At 44.6% G+C, this 18,433-nt stretch overlaps 1 protein-coding gene across 2 annotated transcripts in view; it reads left to right on the top strand.

Annotated features, from left to right (window-relative positions):
• Positions 1 to 18,433, top strand: part of agap3 (ArfGAP with GTPase domain, ankyrin repeat and PH domain 3) — a 591,490-nt gene that overhangs the window by 275,801 nt on the left and 297,256 nt on the right. For both annotated transcript variants that reach the window (XM_059646307.1, XM_059646306.1), the window contains exon 2: positions 17,741 to 17,799. In XM_059646307.1, coding sequence (XP_059502290.1) covers positions 17,741 to 17,799 — 59 coding nt within the window. The remainder of the gene's footprint in view (positions 1 to 17,740; positions 17,800 to 18,433) is intronic.

The following is an 18,433-nucleotide window of genomic DNA, read 5'->3' on the forward strand; positions in this document are numbered from 1 at the left end:
AGCATAAAAATAGGGAGGTTCCCTAAAATTATACACAGCACTTGTCAGACCACAGTATGGAGGGTCTGTCTAATGATGAGATTGAATAGGTTGGTCCCGGACTAATTGGAGTTTAGAAGAATGAGAGACAACCTTATAGAATGTGGCTGCTTCTTAGGGGACTTGACAGGGGGGATTGTGCAAGAGTCTAGGACCAGAGGATATAATTTCAAAGTCAGGCACCACCCATTTAAGACAGATGAAGAGGAACTTCTTCTCTCAGCAGGTTGTGAATCTGTGGAACAAAAACAGAAGTTGCTGGAGAAGCTTAGCAGGTCCTCAGAACTGATGGTAGCTAGGAAAATGTTGGTTCATATGCAGACGATAGGGTGGAATGAAGGGACAGGGAGGGGGTGAAGAGTAAATAATAGGTGGGGATAGAGCACAAGGAGCAAAAAGAACAGTTGGACAAACAAAGGAATTGATAGCAATCTGGCTAGGAGGGTGAATAACTGTTAATGGAGACAGTTGGTGACTAACAATAGTCTGCCATTACACAAGACCAATGTGATAACAAGACCTCGGTGTGTGGTGTAAGGGGTTAGGACATGGGACAGTTGTGGCCCTAAAATTATTGAACTCGATATTGAGTCCGGAGGGCTGCAGGATCCCCAAGCGAGGTGTTGTTCTTACAACTTGTGCTGAGCTTCCTGGAAAACTGCAGCAAGCCTGAGATAGAGATGTTGGCCAGGCAACAGGGTGGTGTGTTAAAGGCATCTGGAAGTGCAGGGTCTTTTTTGTGGGCAAACATAGATATTCTGCAAAGCTGTCAACCAGTCTATGCTTCGTTTCCCCAATGTAGAGGAGACCACATTGTGAGCAGCAAATGCAGTAGACTAGATTGTGGGATGTGCAGGTGAAGTGCTGCTTCACTTGGAAGGTATGTTTGGGCCCTTGGTTATTGAGGACATAGAAGTTAACTGGGCAGGTATTATACCTTTGGTGGTTGCAGCAGAAGGTGCCGTGGTGCTGTCGGGGTGTTGGAAGTGAAGGAAGTGTGGATCAGCGTGTCCAGGAAGGAACTGTCCCGGCGAAAAGGAGACAAGGGAGGGAGGAGAATATGTGTCTGGTGGTGGCATATCGCTGGAGATGATGGAAATGGCATCAGATGATCTTCTGGATGTGGATGCAGGTGGGATCGTAGATAAGGACAAGGGGAACCCTATCACTGTTGTGGGAGAGAAGAGAAGGGGTGAGGCAAAATCGTGGAACATGGGTTGGACCTGGTTGAGGGCCTGTCAACAACAGCGCTGGGAACTCTTGGTTGAGGAAGAAAGTGAACATTTTGGAGGCCCCCTTGTGAAAGTTGGCCTCATCTAGTCTACCACATTTACTGCTCACAATGTGGTGAGCAGTGGGGAAATGAAGTGTAGACTAGGTAACCACTTTGCAGAACATAGACGTTCTGCCCACAAAAAAAATCCTGAGCTTCCAGTTGCCTGCTACTTTTATCACTCACCCTGCACCCTTGCCAATATCTCTGTCTCTGGCTTGCTGCAGTGTTCCATCGTAGCTCAACGCAAGCTGGAAGAACAACACGTCGTTTTCCACTCGGGGACCCTGCAGCCATCCGGACCCAATATCGAGTTCAATAATTTTTGGGCCTGAACTCTCCCATGCCCTAGCCCCTTACCCCACATACCCGGCCTTGTATCACATAGTCGGTCACTACACACAACCTGTTATTAGTCACCAACAGTCCCCATTAACAGCTATTCACCCTTCTAGCCAGATTGTTATCAAATCCTTAATCTGTACAACTGTTCTTTTCTCTCCTTGGACTCTATTTCCACCTATCTTTTACGACTTACCCCCTCCCCACACCCTGTCTTCTGCATATGAACTGACATTTTCCTAGCTACCATCAGTTCTGAAGAAGGATCAGCAGAAGTGACACATTATCTCTGATTTTTCTTCACAGATGCTACCAGGCCTGCTGAGCTTTTCCAGCAACTTCGGTTTTTGTTCCTGATTTATAGTATCTGCAGTTCTTTCCATTTTTATTCAGAGAATCTATGGATTTTTTTTAACCAGAGACGGCTGTCGAGATTGGGTTGTTAACTATTTTGAAGGCTGAGATTGACAGATTTTTAATCAGTAAGAAAATCAAGGTTTATGGCGAAAAGATAGGGGAGTTGACTTGAGGATTATCAGATCTTGTTGAATGGCAGTAGCTTTAGGGGTTGAATGGCCTGCTTCTGCTCCTGCATCTTATGATCTTATAGTTAACAATACATAATTTGGAAAAAGCTTTTCAGTTTGGTAGTTTTTGCAGAAGGCTTTGCTGAAGCATGCTGTATAAAACAGTTGCTTCTTACGAAAGAACATGGTTTAGAACTGTTAAGAAAAATGTTAACTCTGTGTAAGCAGTTCGTAGAACATAGAGCATAGAACATTACAGCACAGTACAGGCCCTTCAGCCCTCGATGTTGTGCCGACCTGTCATACCAATCTCAAGCCCATCTAACCTACACTATTCCATGTATGTCCATATGCTTGTCCAATGACGACTTAAATGTACCCAAAGTTGGCGAATCTACTACCGTTGCAGGCAAAGCGTTCCATTCCCTTACTACTCTCTGAGTAAAGAAACTACCTCTGACATCTGTCCTATATCTTTCACCCTTCAATTTAAAGCGATGCCCCCTCGTGCTCGCCGTCACCATCCTAGGAAAGAGGCTCTCCCTATCCACCCTATCTAACCCTCTGATTATGTTAAATGTTTCAGTTAAGTCACCTCTCAACCTTCTTCTCTCTATTGAAAACAGCCTCAAGTCCCTCAGCCTTTCCTCATAAGACCTTCCCTCCATACCAGGCAACATCCTAGTAAATCTCCTCTGTACCCTTTCCAAAGCTTCCACATCCTTCTTATAATGCGGTGACCAGAACTGTACACAATACTCCAAGTGCGGCTGCGCCAGAGTTTTGTACAGCTTCACCATAACCTCTTGGTTCCGGAACTCGATCCCTCTATTAATAAAAGCTAAAACACTGTATGCCTTCTTAACAGCCCTGTCAACCTGGGTGGCAACTTTCAAGGATCTGTGTACATGGACACCGAGATCTCTCTGCTCATCTACACTGCTAAGAATCTTACCATTTAGGCCTGTACTTTGCCTTCCGGTTACTCCTACCAAAGTGCATCACCTCACACTTGTCTGCATTAAACTCCATTTGCCACCTCTCAGCCCAGCTCTGCAGCTTATCTATGTCTCTCTGCAACCTACAGCATCCTTCGTCACTATCCACAACTCCACCGACCTTAGTGTCGTCTGCAAATTTACTAACCCATCCTTCTACGCCCTCATCCAGGTCACTTATAAAAATGACAAACAGCAGTGGACCCAACACTGACCCTTGCGGTACACCACTAGTAACTGCTCTCCAGGATGAACATTTCCCATCAACTACCACCCTCTGTCTTCTTTCAGCAAGCCAATTTCTCATCCAAGCTGCTATATCTCCCACAATTCCATTCCTCTGCATTTTGTACAATAGCCTATTATGGGGAACCTTATCGAATGCCTTGCTGAAATTCATATACACCACATCAACCGGTTTACTCTCATCTACCTGTTTGGTCACCTTCTCAAAGAACTCAGTAAGGTGTGTGAGGCACGACCTTCCCTTCACATAACCGTGCTGACTATCCCTAATCAATTTATTCTTTTCTGGATGATTATAAATCCTATCCCTTATAACCTTTTCCAACACTTTACCAACAACTGAGGTAAGGCTCACTGGTCTGTAATTACCAGGGTTGCCTCTACTCCCCTTATTGAACAGGGGAACCACGTTTGCTATCCTCCAGTCATCTGGCACTATTCCTGTAGACAATGATGAGTTAAAGATCAATGCCAATGGCCCGGCAATCTCCTCCCTGGCTTCCCAGAGGATCCGAGGATAAATCCCATCTGGCCCAGGGGACTTATCTTCACCTTCTGAAGGATTTCTAATACCTCTTCCTTGTGAACCTCAATCCTACCTAGTCTAGTAGCCTGTATCTCAGTATTCTCCTCGACAACATTGTCATTTTCTAGAGTGAATACTGTTGAAAAATATTCATTTAGCGCTTCCCCTAACTCATCTGACTCCACACACAACTTACCACTACTATCCTTGATTGGGCCTAATCTTACTTTCGTCATTCTTTTATTCCTTAAATACCTATAGAAAGCCTTAGGGTTTACCCTGATCCAATCCGCCAACAACTTCTCATGTCTCCTCCTGGCTCTTCTGTGCTCTCTCTTTAGTTCTTTTGCTGGCTACTTCGTAGCCCTCAAGCACTGAGCCTTCACATCTCATCCTAAAATAAGCCTTCTTCTTCCTCTTGACCAGAGCTTCCGCTTCCTTAGTAAACCACGGCTCCCGCACTCTACAGCTTCCTCCCTGCCTGATAGGTACGTATTTATCTAGTACACACAGGAGCTTTCCCTTGAATAAGCTCCACACTTCTAATGTGCCCATCCCCTGCAGTTTCCTTCCCCATTCTATGCTCCCTAAATCTTGCCTAATCTCATCGTAATTGCCTTTCCCCCAGCTATAACTCTTGCCCAGTGGTATACACCTATCCCTTTACTAAAGTAAACATAACAGAATTGTGATCGCTATCACCAAAGTGCTCACCTACTTCCAAATCTAACACCTGGCCGTGCTCATTACCCAGTACCAAATCTAATGTGGCTTCGCCCCTTGTTGGCCTATCTACATATTGTGTCAGGAAGCCCTCCTGCACACTCTGGACAAAAACTGACCCATCTATAGTACTCGAACTCTTGTGTTCCCAGTCAATATCTGGAAAGTTGAAGTCCCCCATGACAACTACCCTGTCTCTCTCACTCCTATCGAGAATCTTCTTTGCTATCCTTTCCTCTACATCTCTGGAACTATTCGGAGGCCTATAGAAAACTCCCAACAGGGTGTCCTCTCCTTTCCTGTTTCTAACATCAGCCCATACTACCTCAGTTGACGAGTCCCCAAACATCCTTTTCGCAACTGTAATACTGTCCTTGACCAACAATGCCACACCTCTGCCCCTTTTACCATCTTCTCTGTTCTTACTGAAACATCTAAATCTCGGAACCTGCAACAACCATTCCTGTCCCTGCTCTATCCATGTCTCCGAAATGGCCACAACATCGAAGTTCCAGACAAGGGGTATTTGGGCCCTGAAGTAGTTACTTGCAGATGAGAAGATCTAAGTTTGATTGTGTGAAGACTCAAGGTAATGGCGATCAGATTCTCAATACCAGTGAATTGACGCCGCCAGTAAGTTGAACCCTGTGTGGGACAGAAAAGGGAATTCTTTCTCTCTCTGGTGTTGGAGTACTCTGAAAGACTACATTTATTGGAATTATAGTTTATTATATGCTTCAAATCTATGTATTTATGTTCTATTTAAATAATTCATTTAATCAAACCTGGGACCCTGGCACTATGAGGCAGCAGTGCTAACCACTGAGCCACAGTGCCAATTTTATCTTGAATACTTTGGCGTAGTAAACTTCTATTTTAGTGTTGAAACCAAATCTACAACATTATGCCCTTATGTTTCACTGAGAACCTGCCATGTTTAAACCAAATACAAATAAAAATATGATCTATTAAGCCAGATTTCAGTGATAACCGTTGTTTTCCAAAATCTAGCATGGATATGATTTTGACATTTTGCAGTTTCTGAATAATAGGAGAAGGACATGACTCATTTCATGTTGAAATCTCTGTTGTTGGCATTTTTCTCATCTTTCTGGATTGTGTCTTTGATGTAGAAAGCAGCAAATCTGAGATTGAGAGCTTTCCTTTGTACAACATTTCAGTTCAAAGCTAGTTGTGAAATTGTGAGAGTGGAGAGAGAATCAACGTAAGGTATGCTGTAACAACATCAGGGATGTTTAGAGTCATGTTAAAGGTTGTCGGAAGAGAGGTTTTGTTGTAGGTGCTATCAGCGTGTAGGAGAGTAAGATAATGGTAGATTATAAGAAGTGAATTCCTGCGGGAGGCTACAATGGTTGAAAGGTAGTGTGTGAGTGCACAGTATGAACTTGTGTGTATCAACATGCAAAAACAAGCACAGGCCACTCAGCCCTTTGAACCTGTACTGCCTTCAATAAGATCATGGCTGATCTGATTTTAATGTCAGTGCTTGCTGGAGCACTGCAGCAAGCCTGAGGCAGAGATGTTGGTCAGGCAGTGTGGCAATGTATTGAAGTTGCAGGCAACCCGGAAGCATATCTCTGATCATCTTTCATTTCCTTGGTAATCAAGAATCTATCTACCACTGCCTTAAAAATATTTAAAAATTCTGTAACCACTGCCCTTTGATGAAGGGAATTGTAAAGACTTACCCCTGAGAGGAAAAAAATAGTTTCCTCATCTCTGTTTTAAAGGGCGTCCCCTTACGTTTAAACTATGACCCTGGTTCTAGATTCTCTCACAGCAGGAAACATTCTTTCCATATTACAAACCGAAAGAACTGTGGATGCTGTAAATCAGGAACAAAACAGTTGCTGGAAAAGCTCAGCAGGTCTGGCAGCATCTGTGAAGAAAATATCTAAGGCTCACCAGACCTGAAATGTTAACTCAGATTTTTTTCTTCACAGATGTTGCCAGACCTGCTGAGCTTTTCCAGCAACATCTGTTTTTATTCTGTCCCTGGTCAAGCCCCCCCAGAATCTTGTATATAGTAGAGGATACAAGCCTAGCCTGCCAAGCCTCTCCTTATAAATTCATCCACTCATTCCAGGCACTGGTCAAGTAAACCGCCTCTGACCTACTTCTGTCCTTCTGTAAGTACGGTGATCAGTACTGTTCACGGTATTACAGATGCAATCTCATCAATGCTCTGTTTGACTGAAATGTAACCTCTCTATTCTTGCAATTGCATGGGAAGGCACCAGAAAAGAAAATGCCACTGTCCAAAGAGTAGCCCCAGAAATGTCTACCATTTTTTTCAACTGAGGATTCCCCATCATTGTTGTTGACAGGGCCCTCAGCCACGTCTGACCATCCTCTCCATCCACTGATAGGGTCCCCATGGTCCTCCTGTTTGACCTCACCAGCAGCCACACCCAAAGGATTACAAGACATCATTACAGCCATCTCCACTGGGATGCCACCGCCAGACACACATTTCCCTCCTCGCTCTTGTTAGCCTTATGGAGGAACTCCTCCTCCACCCCACCACCTCCCCACAGCCCCATGGCACCTTCCCATGCAAATGCCTGCTCATTTATTTCTGCCCACATTATCTAAGGCCCCAAGCACATCTTCCATATGAAACAGGAATTCACCTGCACTTCACTCAATCTAGTCTACTACATTGGCTGCTCACAGTGCGGTCTCCTATACATTGAGAAATGAAACGGAGGGTGGGCGACCACTTGGCAGAACGTTCTGTTTGATCCCGAATTTCTGGTTGCCTGCAACTTCAGTACATCACCTGTTGCCTGACCACCATCTCTGTCTTGGGCATGCTGCAGTGCTCAGCACAAACCAAAAGAACAGCACCTCATTTTCCACTTGGACACCCTGCAGCTTTTGGGTCTCAAAATTGACTTCAATAACTTTAGGGCTGGAGCACCTTCTCCCATGTTCTTACCCCAACCCACACATAATAGGCCCTGTCATAGAACACAGAACAGTACAGGCCCTTCTGTCCACAATGTTGTGCCAACCTATTATCCTATTCTAAGATCAAATCTAACCGGCATACTATCATATGTTTTACTATTATCCACGTGTTTATCCAAGAGTCGCTTAAGTGTCCCTAATGTATCTGCTCACACGGACAACTTTCACTGCAGCTGACCTATTTTTTTAAACCACTAAAGTTCCCCATTAGCAGTTTTTCTTTCTCTCTGGCTGACCGTTATCCATTCCTGGGGAGGTGATGGGCTAGTGGTACTTATCATTGGATTGCTGATCCAGAGACCCAGGTAATGTTCTGGGAACCCAGGTTTGAATCCTGCCTTGGCAGATGGTGAAGTTTGAATCCAATAAAAATCTGGAATTCACAGTCTAATGACAACTATGAAGCCATTATCAATTGTCAGGAAAAACCCATCTATTTCACTAATGTATTTTCCCTTCATATTAATCGTTTATAATTCTTTGCTGTTTTTGATATTCTGGGTGCCACCTGTCCTTGCAAAATCATATGCCTTTGCTGTTGATACTATCTTTGATTTCATTAATTAACCATGGGTGGCGGTTTGTCCCTGAGAAATTTTCCTATCTGTTGGAATATATTTAGTTTGCATTTTCTGGAAATCTCCTTAAATCTTTGACACTGCATCTCTGCTGACCCACCTCTTAATCTAAATTATAGTTCACTTTTAATAGTTGTGCTTTCATGGCCCCAAAATTGCCCTTGTTTAAATTTAAAATAGTAATCCTGGACCCACACTTCTCTCCTTTAAACTGTGCATGAGATTCAATCATATTATAGTCGCAACTCTCCATGGGTGCTTTCGTTATGAGGTCAGTAATAAATTCTAAATAAAAACTGACAAAACTGAAGATGCTGTAAATCAGGAACAAAAACAGACGTTGCTGGAAATGTTCAGCCGGTCTGGCAGCATCTGTGAAGAAAAAAAATCAGAGTTAATGTTTCGGGTCCAGTGACCCTTCTTCAGGACAATCCTAGCCTCAGAATAATCCTATCTTGCTGTTCAAAACTAGATCTAATATAGCCTGCTCTCTGGTGTTGATATAACATGTTGGTCTAATTGCCCCAAAAACATTCAATGAATTCCTTATCTAGAATACTTCTTTTGATATAATGTTTCCAGTCCACATTTAAGTTAATTCCTTTCCCCCAGGATAATCGGCATACCCTTTTGACAAGAGATAATGGGAACTGCAGATGCTGGAGAATCCAAGATAACAAAGTGTGTAGCTGGATGAACATGGCAGGCAAAGCAGCATCTCAGGAGCACAAAAGCTGACGTTTCGGGCCTTCATCAGAGAGGCGGATGGGGAGACGGTTCTGAAATAAATAGGGAGAGAGGGGGAGGTGGACCGAAGATGGATAGAGGAGAAGATAGGTGGAGAGGAGAGTATAGGTGGGGAGGTGGGGAGAAGATAGGTCAGTCCAGGGAGGACGGACAGGTCAAGGAGGCGGGATGAGGTTGGTAGGTGGGAGATGGAAGTGCAGCTTGAGGTGGGAGGAGGGGATAGGTGAGAGGAAGAACAGGTTAGGGAGGCAGGGACGAGCTGGGCTGGTTTAGTGATGCAGTGGCGGGAGGGGACGAGCTGGGCTGGTTTTGGGATGTGGGGGGGAAGGGGAGATTTTGAAGCTTGTGAAGTCTGCATTGATACCATTGGGTTGCAGGGTTAGATTAGATTCCCTACAGTGTAGAAACAGGCCCTTCAGCCCAACAAGTCCACACCGTCCCTTCAAGCATCCCACCCAGACCCATCCCCCTATAACCCACACACCCCTGGACATTACGGGCAATTTAGCATGGCCAATCCACCTAACCTGCACATCTTTGGACTGTGTTGCGGGAAATGCGGGAGACACAGTCAGGGGCGTTCTCAACCACTTCCTACAGACAAAGGGGGTGGCCATGGGTACCCACATGGGCCCAAGCTATGCCTGCCTCTTTGTAGGTTACGTGGAACAGTCCCTCTTCCGCACCTACGCTGGCCCCAAGCCACACCTCTTCCTCCGTTACATTGATGACTGTATCAGCGCCACCTCTTGCTCCCAAGAGGAGCTCGAACAGTTCATCCACTTCACCCACACCTTTCACCCCAACCTCAAGTTCACCTGGGCCAACTCCCAAACATCCCTCACCTTCCTGGACCTCTCTGTCTCCATCTCAGGCAACCAGCTAGAAACTGATGTCCACTTCAAGCCCACCAACTCCCACAGCTACCTAGAATACACCTCCTCCCACCCACCCCCCTGCAAAAATTCCATCCCCTATTCCCAATTCCTTCGCCTCCGCTGCATCTGCTCCCAGGATGAGGCATTCCACTCCCGCACATCCCAGATGTCCACGTTCTTCAAGAACCGCAACCTTCCCCCGCAGTGGTCGAGAACGCCCTTGCAGTGTCTCCCGCATTTCCCGCAACACATCCCTCACACCCTGCCCCCGCAATAACCGCCTTAAGAGAATCCCCCTCTTCCTCACCACCCCACTAACCTCCGGATACAATGCATCATCCTCAGACACTTCCGCCATCTACAATCCGACCCCACCACCAAAGACATTTTTCCATCCCCACCCTTGTCTGTCTTCCGGAGAAACCACTCTTTCTGCGACTCCCTTGTCTGCTCCACACTCCCCTCCAACCCCACCACACACGGCACCTTCCCCTGCAACCGCAGGAAGTGCTACACTTGCCCCCACACCTCTCCCCCCCCCCCCCCCACCATCCCAGGCCCCACAATGACTTTCCACATTAAGCAGAGGTTCACCTGCACATCTGCCAATGTGGTATACTGCATCCACTGTACCCGGTGTGGCTGCCTCTACATTGGGGAAACCAAGCGGAGGCTTGGGGACCGCTTTGCAGAACACCTCCGCTCAGTTCGCAATAAACAACTGCACCTCCCAGTCGTGAACCATTTTAACTCCGCCTCCCACTCCTTAGACAACATGTTCATCATGGGCCTCCTGCAGTGCCACAATGATGCCACCCGAAGGTTTCAGGAACAGCAACTCATATTCTGCTTGAGAACCCTGCAGCCCAATGGTATCAATGTGGACTTCACAAGCTTCAAAATCTCCCCTTCCCCCACTGCATCACACAACCAGCCCAGCTCATCCCCGCCTCCCTAACCTGTTCTTCCTCTCACCTATCCCTTCCTCCCACCTCAAGCCGCACCTCCATTTTCTACCTACTAACCTCATCCTGCCTCCTTGACCTGTCCATCCTCCCCGGACTGACCTATCCCTTCCCCACCTCCCCACCTGTACTCTCCTCTCCACCTATCTTCTCCTCTATCCATCTTTGGTCCGCCGCCCCCCCCTCTCTCCCAGAACCCTTACCCCATTCCTCTCTCTGATGAAGAGTCTAGGCCCGAAACATCAGCTTTTGTGCTCCTGAGATGCTGCTTGGCCTGCTGTGTTCATCCAGCTTCACACTTTGTTATCCTTTTGACAAACTGCTGTGACAAACTTCTTCCTTGATATCCTGTTTTACGTGTGGCTACTGTTAGGATGCTTGTACACAAATCCCACAAATGTCTTTGTCATTCATCAGTCTCTTCCCAGACTGCTTCTGTGTCCTGGATTCCTAAATTTAGGTCATCCTTCTTTCAATCTTTTTCAATCAAATCCAATCTATTGAATGACAGAGCAGGCTCAAAGGCCAAGTGACCTAGTCTTGTTCGTTATTTTTATTTTCTTGTCTCACAGATTTAAAATAATTAGTGAAAATATTAAAAATGATCTGAGGAAATTTGTATACAGAGTGATTAGGCTTTGGAGTTCACTGCCAGAGAGTGTGGTGGAGACAGCTTCAACCATAAGACATTGGAGCAGAATCAGGCCATTGAATTTGATCCATCAACAATCGCACTTTGGCCAATCTGATGAGGCTCACAGATAGTAAGAACTGCAGATGCTGGAGAAAGGTCTAGGCCCAAAACGTCAGCTTTCCTGCTTCTGTGATGCTGCTTGGCCTGCTGTGTTCATCCAGCTGTACACCTTGTTATCTGATGATCCTCAACCTCATTTTCCTCCTTTCGCTCCACAACTCTCAGTTCTCCTCTTGATCAAAAAATTGTCTTTGCCTTGATTATACTTAACAATCCAGCCTCAACAGTCCTGTGCAGTAAACAATTTGACATAGTGACCCCTCAGCCCAACTCTCCAATCTATTTATATTCTGCTGCATTCTCTGACAGTCCCCTTCACTGTCTGCTCCTCCACCAATCTTAGTGTCATCTGCAAACTTACTAATTAGACCATCTATACCTTCCTCCAGATCATTTATGTGTATCACAAACAACAGTGGTCCCAACACAGATCCCTGTGGAACACCACTGGTCACAGTTCTCCATTTTGAGAAACTCCCTTCCGCTACAACTCTCTGTCTCCTGTTGCCCAGCCAGTTCTCTATCCATCTAGCTAGTACACCCTGGACACCATGCAACTTCATTTTTTCCAACAGCCTACCATGGAGCCATGGAGAACCTTATCAAACACCTTACTGAAGTTCATGTATATGACATCTACAGCCCTTCCCTCATCTTTCAACTTTGTCACTTCCTCAAAGAATTCTATCAAGTCGGTAAGACATGACCTTCCCTGCACAAAACCATGCTGCCTATCACTAATTAGCCCATTTCCTTCTACATGTAAATAGATCCTACCCACAGTATCGTCTCCAGTAGCTTCCCCATCACTGACATCAGGTTCACCGGTCTATAATTACCTTGATTATCCTTGCTACCCTTCTTAAACAAGGGAACATTAGCAATTCTCCTGTCCCCCGGGACCTCACCCGTATCTAAGGATGCTGCAAAGATTTCTGTTAAGGCCCCAGCTATTTTCTCTCTCGCTTCCCTCATAAACCTGGGATAGATCCCATCTGGACCTGGGGACCTGTCCACCCTATTGCCTTTTAGAATACCCAATACTTCCTCCCTCCTTATGCCGACTTGACCTACAGTAATCAAACATCTATCCCTAGCCTCAACATCCATCATGTCCCTTTCCTCAGTGTATACTGACGCAAAGTACTCATTAAGAATCTCACTCATTTTCTCTGACTCCTCACGTAACTTCCCTCCTTTGTCCTTGAGTGGGCCAACCCTTTCTCTCGTCAACCTCTTGTTCATTATGTACGAATAAAAAGCTTTGAGATTTTCCTTAACTGTGTTTGCTAAAGATACTCATGACCCCTTTCAGCCCTCTTAATTCCTTGTTTCAGTTTGATCCTACTTTCCTGATATTCTTGCAAAACTTTGTATGTTTTCAGTCGCCTAGACCTTATGTCTGCTTCCTTTTCCCTCTTTGCTAGTCTCTCAATTTCACTTGTCATCCATGGTTCCCTAATCTTGCCCTTTCTATCCCTCATTTTCACCGGACATGTCTGTCCTGCACTGTAGTCAACCTCTCTTTAAAAGCCTCCCACATATAAAATGTGGATTTACTCTCCAGCAGCTGCTCCCAATCCACATTCCCAAGATAACAAAGTGTGGAGCTGGATGAACACAGCAGGCCAAGCAGCATCTCAGGAGCACAAAAGCTGAAGTTTCGGGCCTAGACCCTTCATCAGAAGCTCCTCTTGAATCTTGCTATAGGGGATCAAGGCAGGTTGGGAGACTGCCATAACTTTCCTGTCAATAACCTTGTATGTTTCCATAACGTCGCCTCTCATTTTTCTAAACCAGAAAGAGTACAAGTTTAATCTGTTCAAACTTCCCTCAGAAGAAATTCTTTTTATACATGGGATCAACCTAGTTTGCCCCCACTGCTGGTATATCTTTCCTTAGGTATGGGGACCAAAACTGTTCACATTATTCTAGTGCTTTGAAGAACTTCAGCATGATTTTGCTATTTTTATACTCTATTCCCTTGAAAATAAGGATGACATTTCTTTTAAGTGATTCACTTTGCTAGGACGCTGTTCCCAGCACAGTTCAAGAGCTGCCTGCCCCTCTGGAACCCTCCCTTCTCCCCGAGTACTGGTGCAAGTCCCCATGAACCAAAACCCAATCCACCCACGCCAATCTTCAATCCGCACATATAATTCCTTGATTTTCTTTACCGTACACCAGTTCAATCATGGCATGGGTAGCGATCCCAGATGATTACCTTGGAATTTCTGCCTTTTATCTTAACTTTTAACAGTTCCTTCATGGAATGAGGGCATTTATTGTCCATCCCTAAGTGCAGTTTAAAAGTCAACCACTTTGCTGTGGGTCTCAAGTCACTTGTATACCAGACCTGGTATGGATGGCAGTTTCCTTCCTTAAAGAGTCTTAGTGAAGTTGATGTTTTTTTTGTTGAATGTAACTTCAGGAGAGCGGGGGAACCTCTACTCCAGTGAGAGTCAGCACCTTCAGGATTCATGGTCATCATTAGACTCTTAATTTCAGATTTTTTAAAAATTGAATTCAAATTCCACTGGCTGCCATTGTGGGATTCGAACCTCAATTCCCCAAGACGTTACTTGGGATTCTGGATTAATAGTCTGGCAATAATACTATGAGTCCAGCACCTCCTGCTGATGTGGACAATGTGAATCCCTCCCCTCTCACTCCAAGATTCTTTCTAGCTCTGAGGAAATATTCGAAACGGTGACGCCACAAAGGCAACACAGCCTTTCATACTCGCACACATGCCTGCAAAGAACAGTACCTGACCCCCAATTATACTGTCTGATACCACTACATTACTAATTCATTCCCCAACTGGAATGGCTCCCTGTATCAGTTCCATCATCTTCCCTGCAGTCGTCACTCTTATCCGTAGCTTGTAAGAACTTTATCACTGTTGGACAATTGCAGTGATTGAGACTCCTCGAGCTGCTGCTGTGACATTGTAATTACTCAGGAAATCCAATTGGGAAGGAATATTGTTTATTCTACTACAAATGGTGGACATAGCCTAGTCCCAGTCTGTGACAGACAGTTATGCAGACCCATCTTTAAAATTTTTTTTGAACTATAACTGCTCCTGGTAAAATGTGCTTGTTGCCATTTAGATATTTGTAAGGAAGACCATTAGAGACAATGGAAGTCATCAGAAGTAAAGGGAAGAGGTAGGGAGATCTGTGAGGGACTAAATCAAAATGGAGTTGGAGGGGGAAATAAAGCACTGTATCCCCCCGGTGCTCCTCTCTAAGGTGTTGAGAGCATTAATGGACATCACACGCTCCTTCCCCAAGGATATAAGGGCACAAATGTAATCGCAGAAGAGGGGCAGACTGTTGGTGGGTTTGCTTCATGAAGTTTAAAAGAAGTTTAACCTATTTTCTACCCAACCCTGATCAGAGCTGTTATTACACCCCTTCGGAACAGGTGGGACTTGACCACACGAGTCCTTTCAGTCTACTTTTTTTTCTTTGTTAGAGTCTCCACCAACCTTCCAAAGCGCTCCCCACCATAACCCTATGTTTCCCATGGCTAACCCACCCAGCCTGCACATTCTTGGACACTAATGGTTAATATGCATGGCTAATCCACCTAACCTGCACATGTTTGGATTGTGGGAGGAAGCCAGAGCACCTGGCAGAAACCCACACAGACACGGGGAGAATGTGCAAACTCCACACTGTCAGACAGTCAAGGCTGGAAATGAACCCGGTCTCTGGCACTGTGAGGCAGCAGTACCAATCACTGAGCTTGCGTGCTGCCCCTATGGGATTGCTGTATCATATTTTTTCTAAAATTCACAAGGAGATTAATTAATGATTCTCCAGGGGCCTTGTCACATTTTAACCTATTTTTCTAGCCAACGTCTTCAGAAATGTTACTACACTTGTCATGAATCCATCCTTCCTTGTCCTGTGGTAGGGATACTACCATTGTGCCACATAGAGAGCCAAAGTGATGAGTTCCAGCCGGGTTGGCAGTTGCTTGTCACCAAGAGAACTCATACTCACTGCCCTTCACAGGGAGATTTTTTAGTGAGTCCCCACTGGGCCTTGTTGAATCACCTGCAGTCACACTCTCCTGTTCTGAATCACAGATCAAGTGTGAATTTCCGAATTTAAAACTTCTGGCAGAAGAGTGTCCAGGTAACTTTACCCCTTCCATGTTGTGGCACAATGCCTGTAGTTTGGACTCCAGCTTCTCAGTACAGGCCTGAAGTTGCTCAAACTGAAAACACTTAGGTTTGTTCGCTGTGGAGCACCCTAGTGGCAATCAGCTACAATACATCATCTGATCTGCTATCTAACTTATTAACTAATTACAGCATCCTTCCTCTTTACAGTTGAAGAATCCCCACTGTTTACGCTTTTTAAAAATTTTGTAATGTACCAGTACCAACTGATACACAACTAATGCTATGTTCGGAAAAAAGAGAAAAATTACTAGAGACCTGAACAGAAACTGAATGCCTTACTTTTACTGAAGAGACTAGAAATACTCATCAATCCAACTGATTCACTAACCTCTTCATGCAGGGAGAAACTTTCAAACAGCTCTGTTCTTCCTCTGCTCGCCTCTAGTACTCTATTGGAAGTGTCACTGAAATGCTAATTTGTGTGAGTTGGCTACTTATATGTGCTCCTAACACAAAAGGTGACTCTGAATCAGTTAATAAGGATCTGAAAGGTGACTCTGAATCAGTTAATAAGTTATATATTTTTTGTCAACCCATTCAGAAATGTCATGGCATCTCTGGAAGCATCTGGAACTTGAACCCATGTCTTCATATCCAGAGGTAGGAGCACTACCACAGTGCTACAAGAGCCCCAAGCAGAGCCAATTTACATTTATGTTTAATTAGACTCATTCACTAATGGAACACTTTAAGAGAAATCTTCTTAAATTTTGAAAGTATGGAATCTGATCTCCAGATTTCCCCTTCACTCCAGTGTGCAGAAGAGGTTTACAGAAGGGTTCCAGGGGTGTGATTCTTCAGCTTTGAAGAAAGATTGGAGAAGCTGAGACATTTTTTCCTCGGAGAGGAGAAGGCTAAGGAGAGATTTGATAGAAACTCTAGTCAGAGTAGGTAGGGAGAAATTCTTCCCAATTGTAAAAGGATTAAAAAAAACAAGCAGTGTTATAGAAATTTGCAAAAGAAGAAAATGCAAAGTGAGAAAAAAAACCCTTTCACTCAGTGAGTGGTTGGGGTCTGGAATGCACTGTTTGAAAATGTAGTGGGGACACATTCAATTGAGACATTCAAGAGAGACATTGGATAATTATTTAATTGGAAACAGTATGCAGGATTATGAAGAAACGGCAGGACACTAGCACCCAATCAAAATGCTTTGAGAACTGGTGGAGTCGTGATTGGCCAAATAGCCTCCTCCTGCACTGTAAGACTTTGATTCTGTGATAGATAAGATAAAGAGAATCTTTCCTCTGGTGGAAGAAGTCCAGAACATGGGGCAATTAAATTTTAAAGGTAGAGCCAAGACATTAAAAACTGAAATAAAGAACCACTTCTTTAAAGGGTGATGGAAACCTTGAACTTATCATCCCAGAAAATATTCATGCTTGGCTCTGTTGTAAGCTTTGAAGATCCAGATTTTTTTGGGTGAAGCTAGTTTAAATGGGTTTAAGTTACAAATGGCAGGTAATTTATTTAAGTGGCGTATTTGACGTTTCTGCTGAATGACTTTTCCTTGTCTTGTATTTCCCTGAATGCAGCTTGAGTGACAGTGTGCTGGAGAACTACTGGTGAGTTGCAGCAGGCCCACGAGGTATATCAACACCATGATGAGATGTACACAATGCAGTCAGTTAGATTAGATGCAGCTCAGGCAGGCAATGTTTGGCTGCTTTGGGCCATTTACTATTAAAGATGATGTGTTTTTCAGTTGATGTTAAATGGCACAATGTGCCACTTGAAATGACTAATCCTCCACAACCAGCTATGTCGAGCTTGGCTGAGTGTCACCCATGACCCGTGATTGCAGTGACTACATTTCACAAGTAACTTATTGGTGATAAAGTGTATTGGACTGTCCTGATGCTGTGCAAGATGCTAACATTGAACTTGTTTTCTTTATTGTTTAGCTGTGGCAGAACCTTTAACTAAATTGCCTATGCTATTTGTTACAGATTCATTTGTGAACAGCCAGGAGTGGACACTGAGCCGCTCTGTCCCAGAGCTGAAAGTGGTAAGTGAATTCGCCTGGAATTAGAGATAATGGGAACTGCAAATGCTGGAGAATGCAAGATAACAAAGCGTGGAGCTGGATGAACACAGCAGGCCAAGCAGCATCTTAGGTTTCTGATGAAGGGTCTAGGCCCGAAATGTCACCTTTTGTGCTCCTAAGATGCTGCTTGTGTTCATTCAGTTCCACACTTAGTTATCTCGCCTGGAATTAGTTTGGTTTTGTTTAAGTCAAAATACTTAAACACCACAATGAGACAATATACCATCAGTTTAAATTTATTGTTTGCTGATTAAAATTTCTGGCCTTGCTGAACCCAGTGGCTAATTTTAAGATTATATTTGTCTTTTAAGTGCTGCTTAAGGCTAGGAGAAAGGGTGCTATGGCATAGTACTCAGAAGGTAGTGTGTAAAACTGCATGCCCAAGTGATCAGACAATATCCACCCAATCAGATGGTGGACTGATGAGATTACAGATAAACAGCAAATCTTATAGGGTCTGAGTAACATGGGCCCTGGTGAGATGCGTGGCAGTTACAGAAATGTATGGTAAGGCCGATCTCAATGATGAGATTATCTTATTCCATCTTCTATGGTTTTCACAAGGGGTGTAGTGAGATGTGAATTGGTGCTTGTT

The sequence above is a fragment of the Stegostoma tigrinum genome, chromosome 5 (genome assembly GCF_030684315.1).
Source record: "Stegostoma tigrinum isolate sSteTig4 chromosome 5, sSteTig4.hap1, whole genome shotgun sequence".
NCBI lineage: Eukaryota > Metazoa > Chordata > Chondrichthyes > Orectolobiformes > Stegostomatidae > Stegostoma > Stegostoma tigrinum.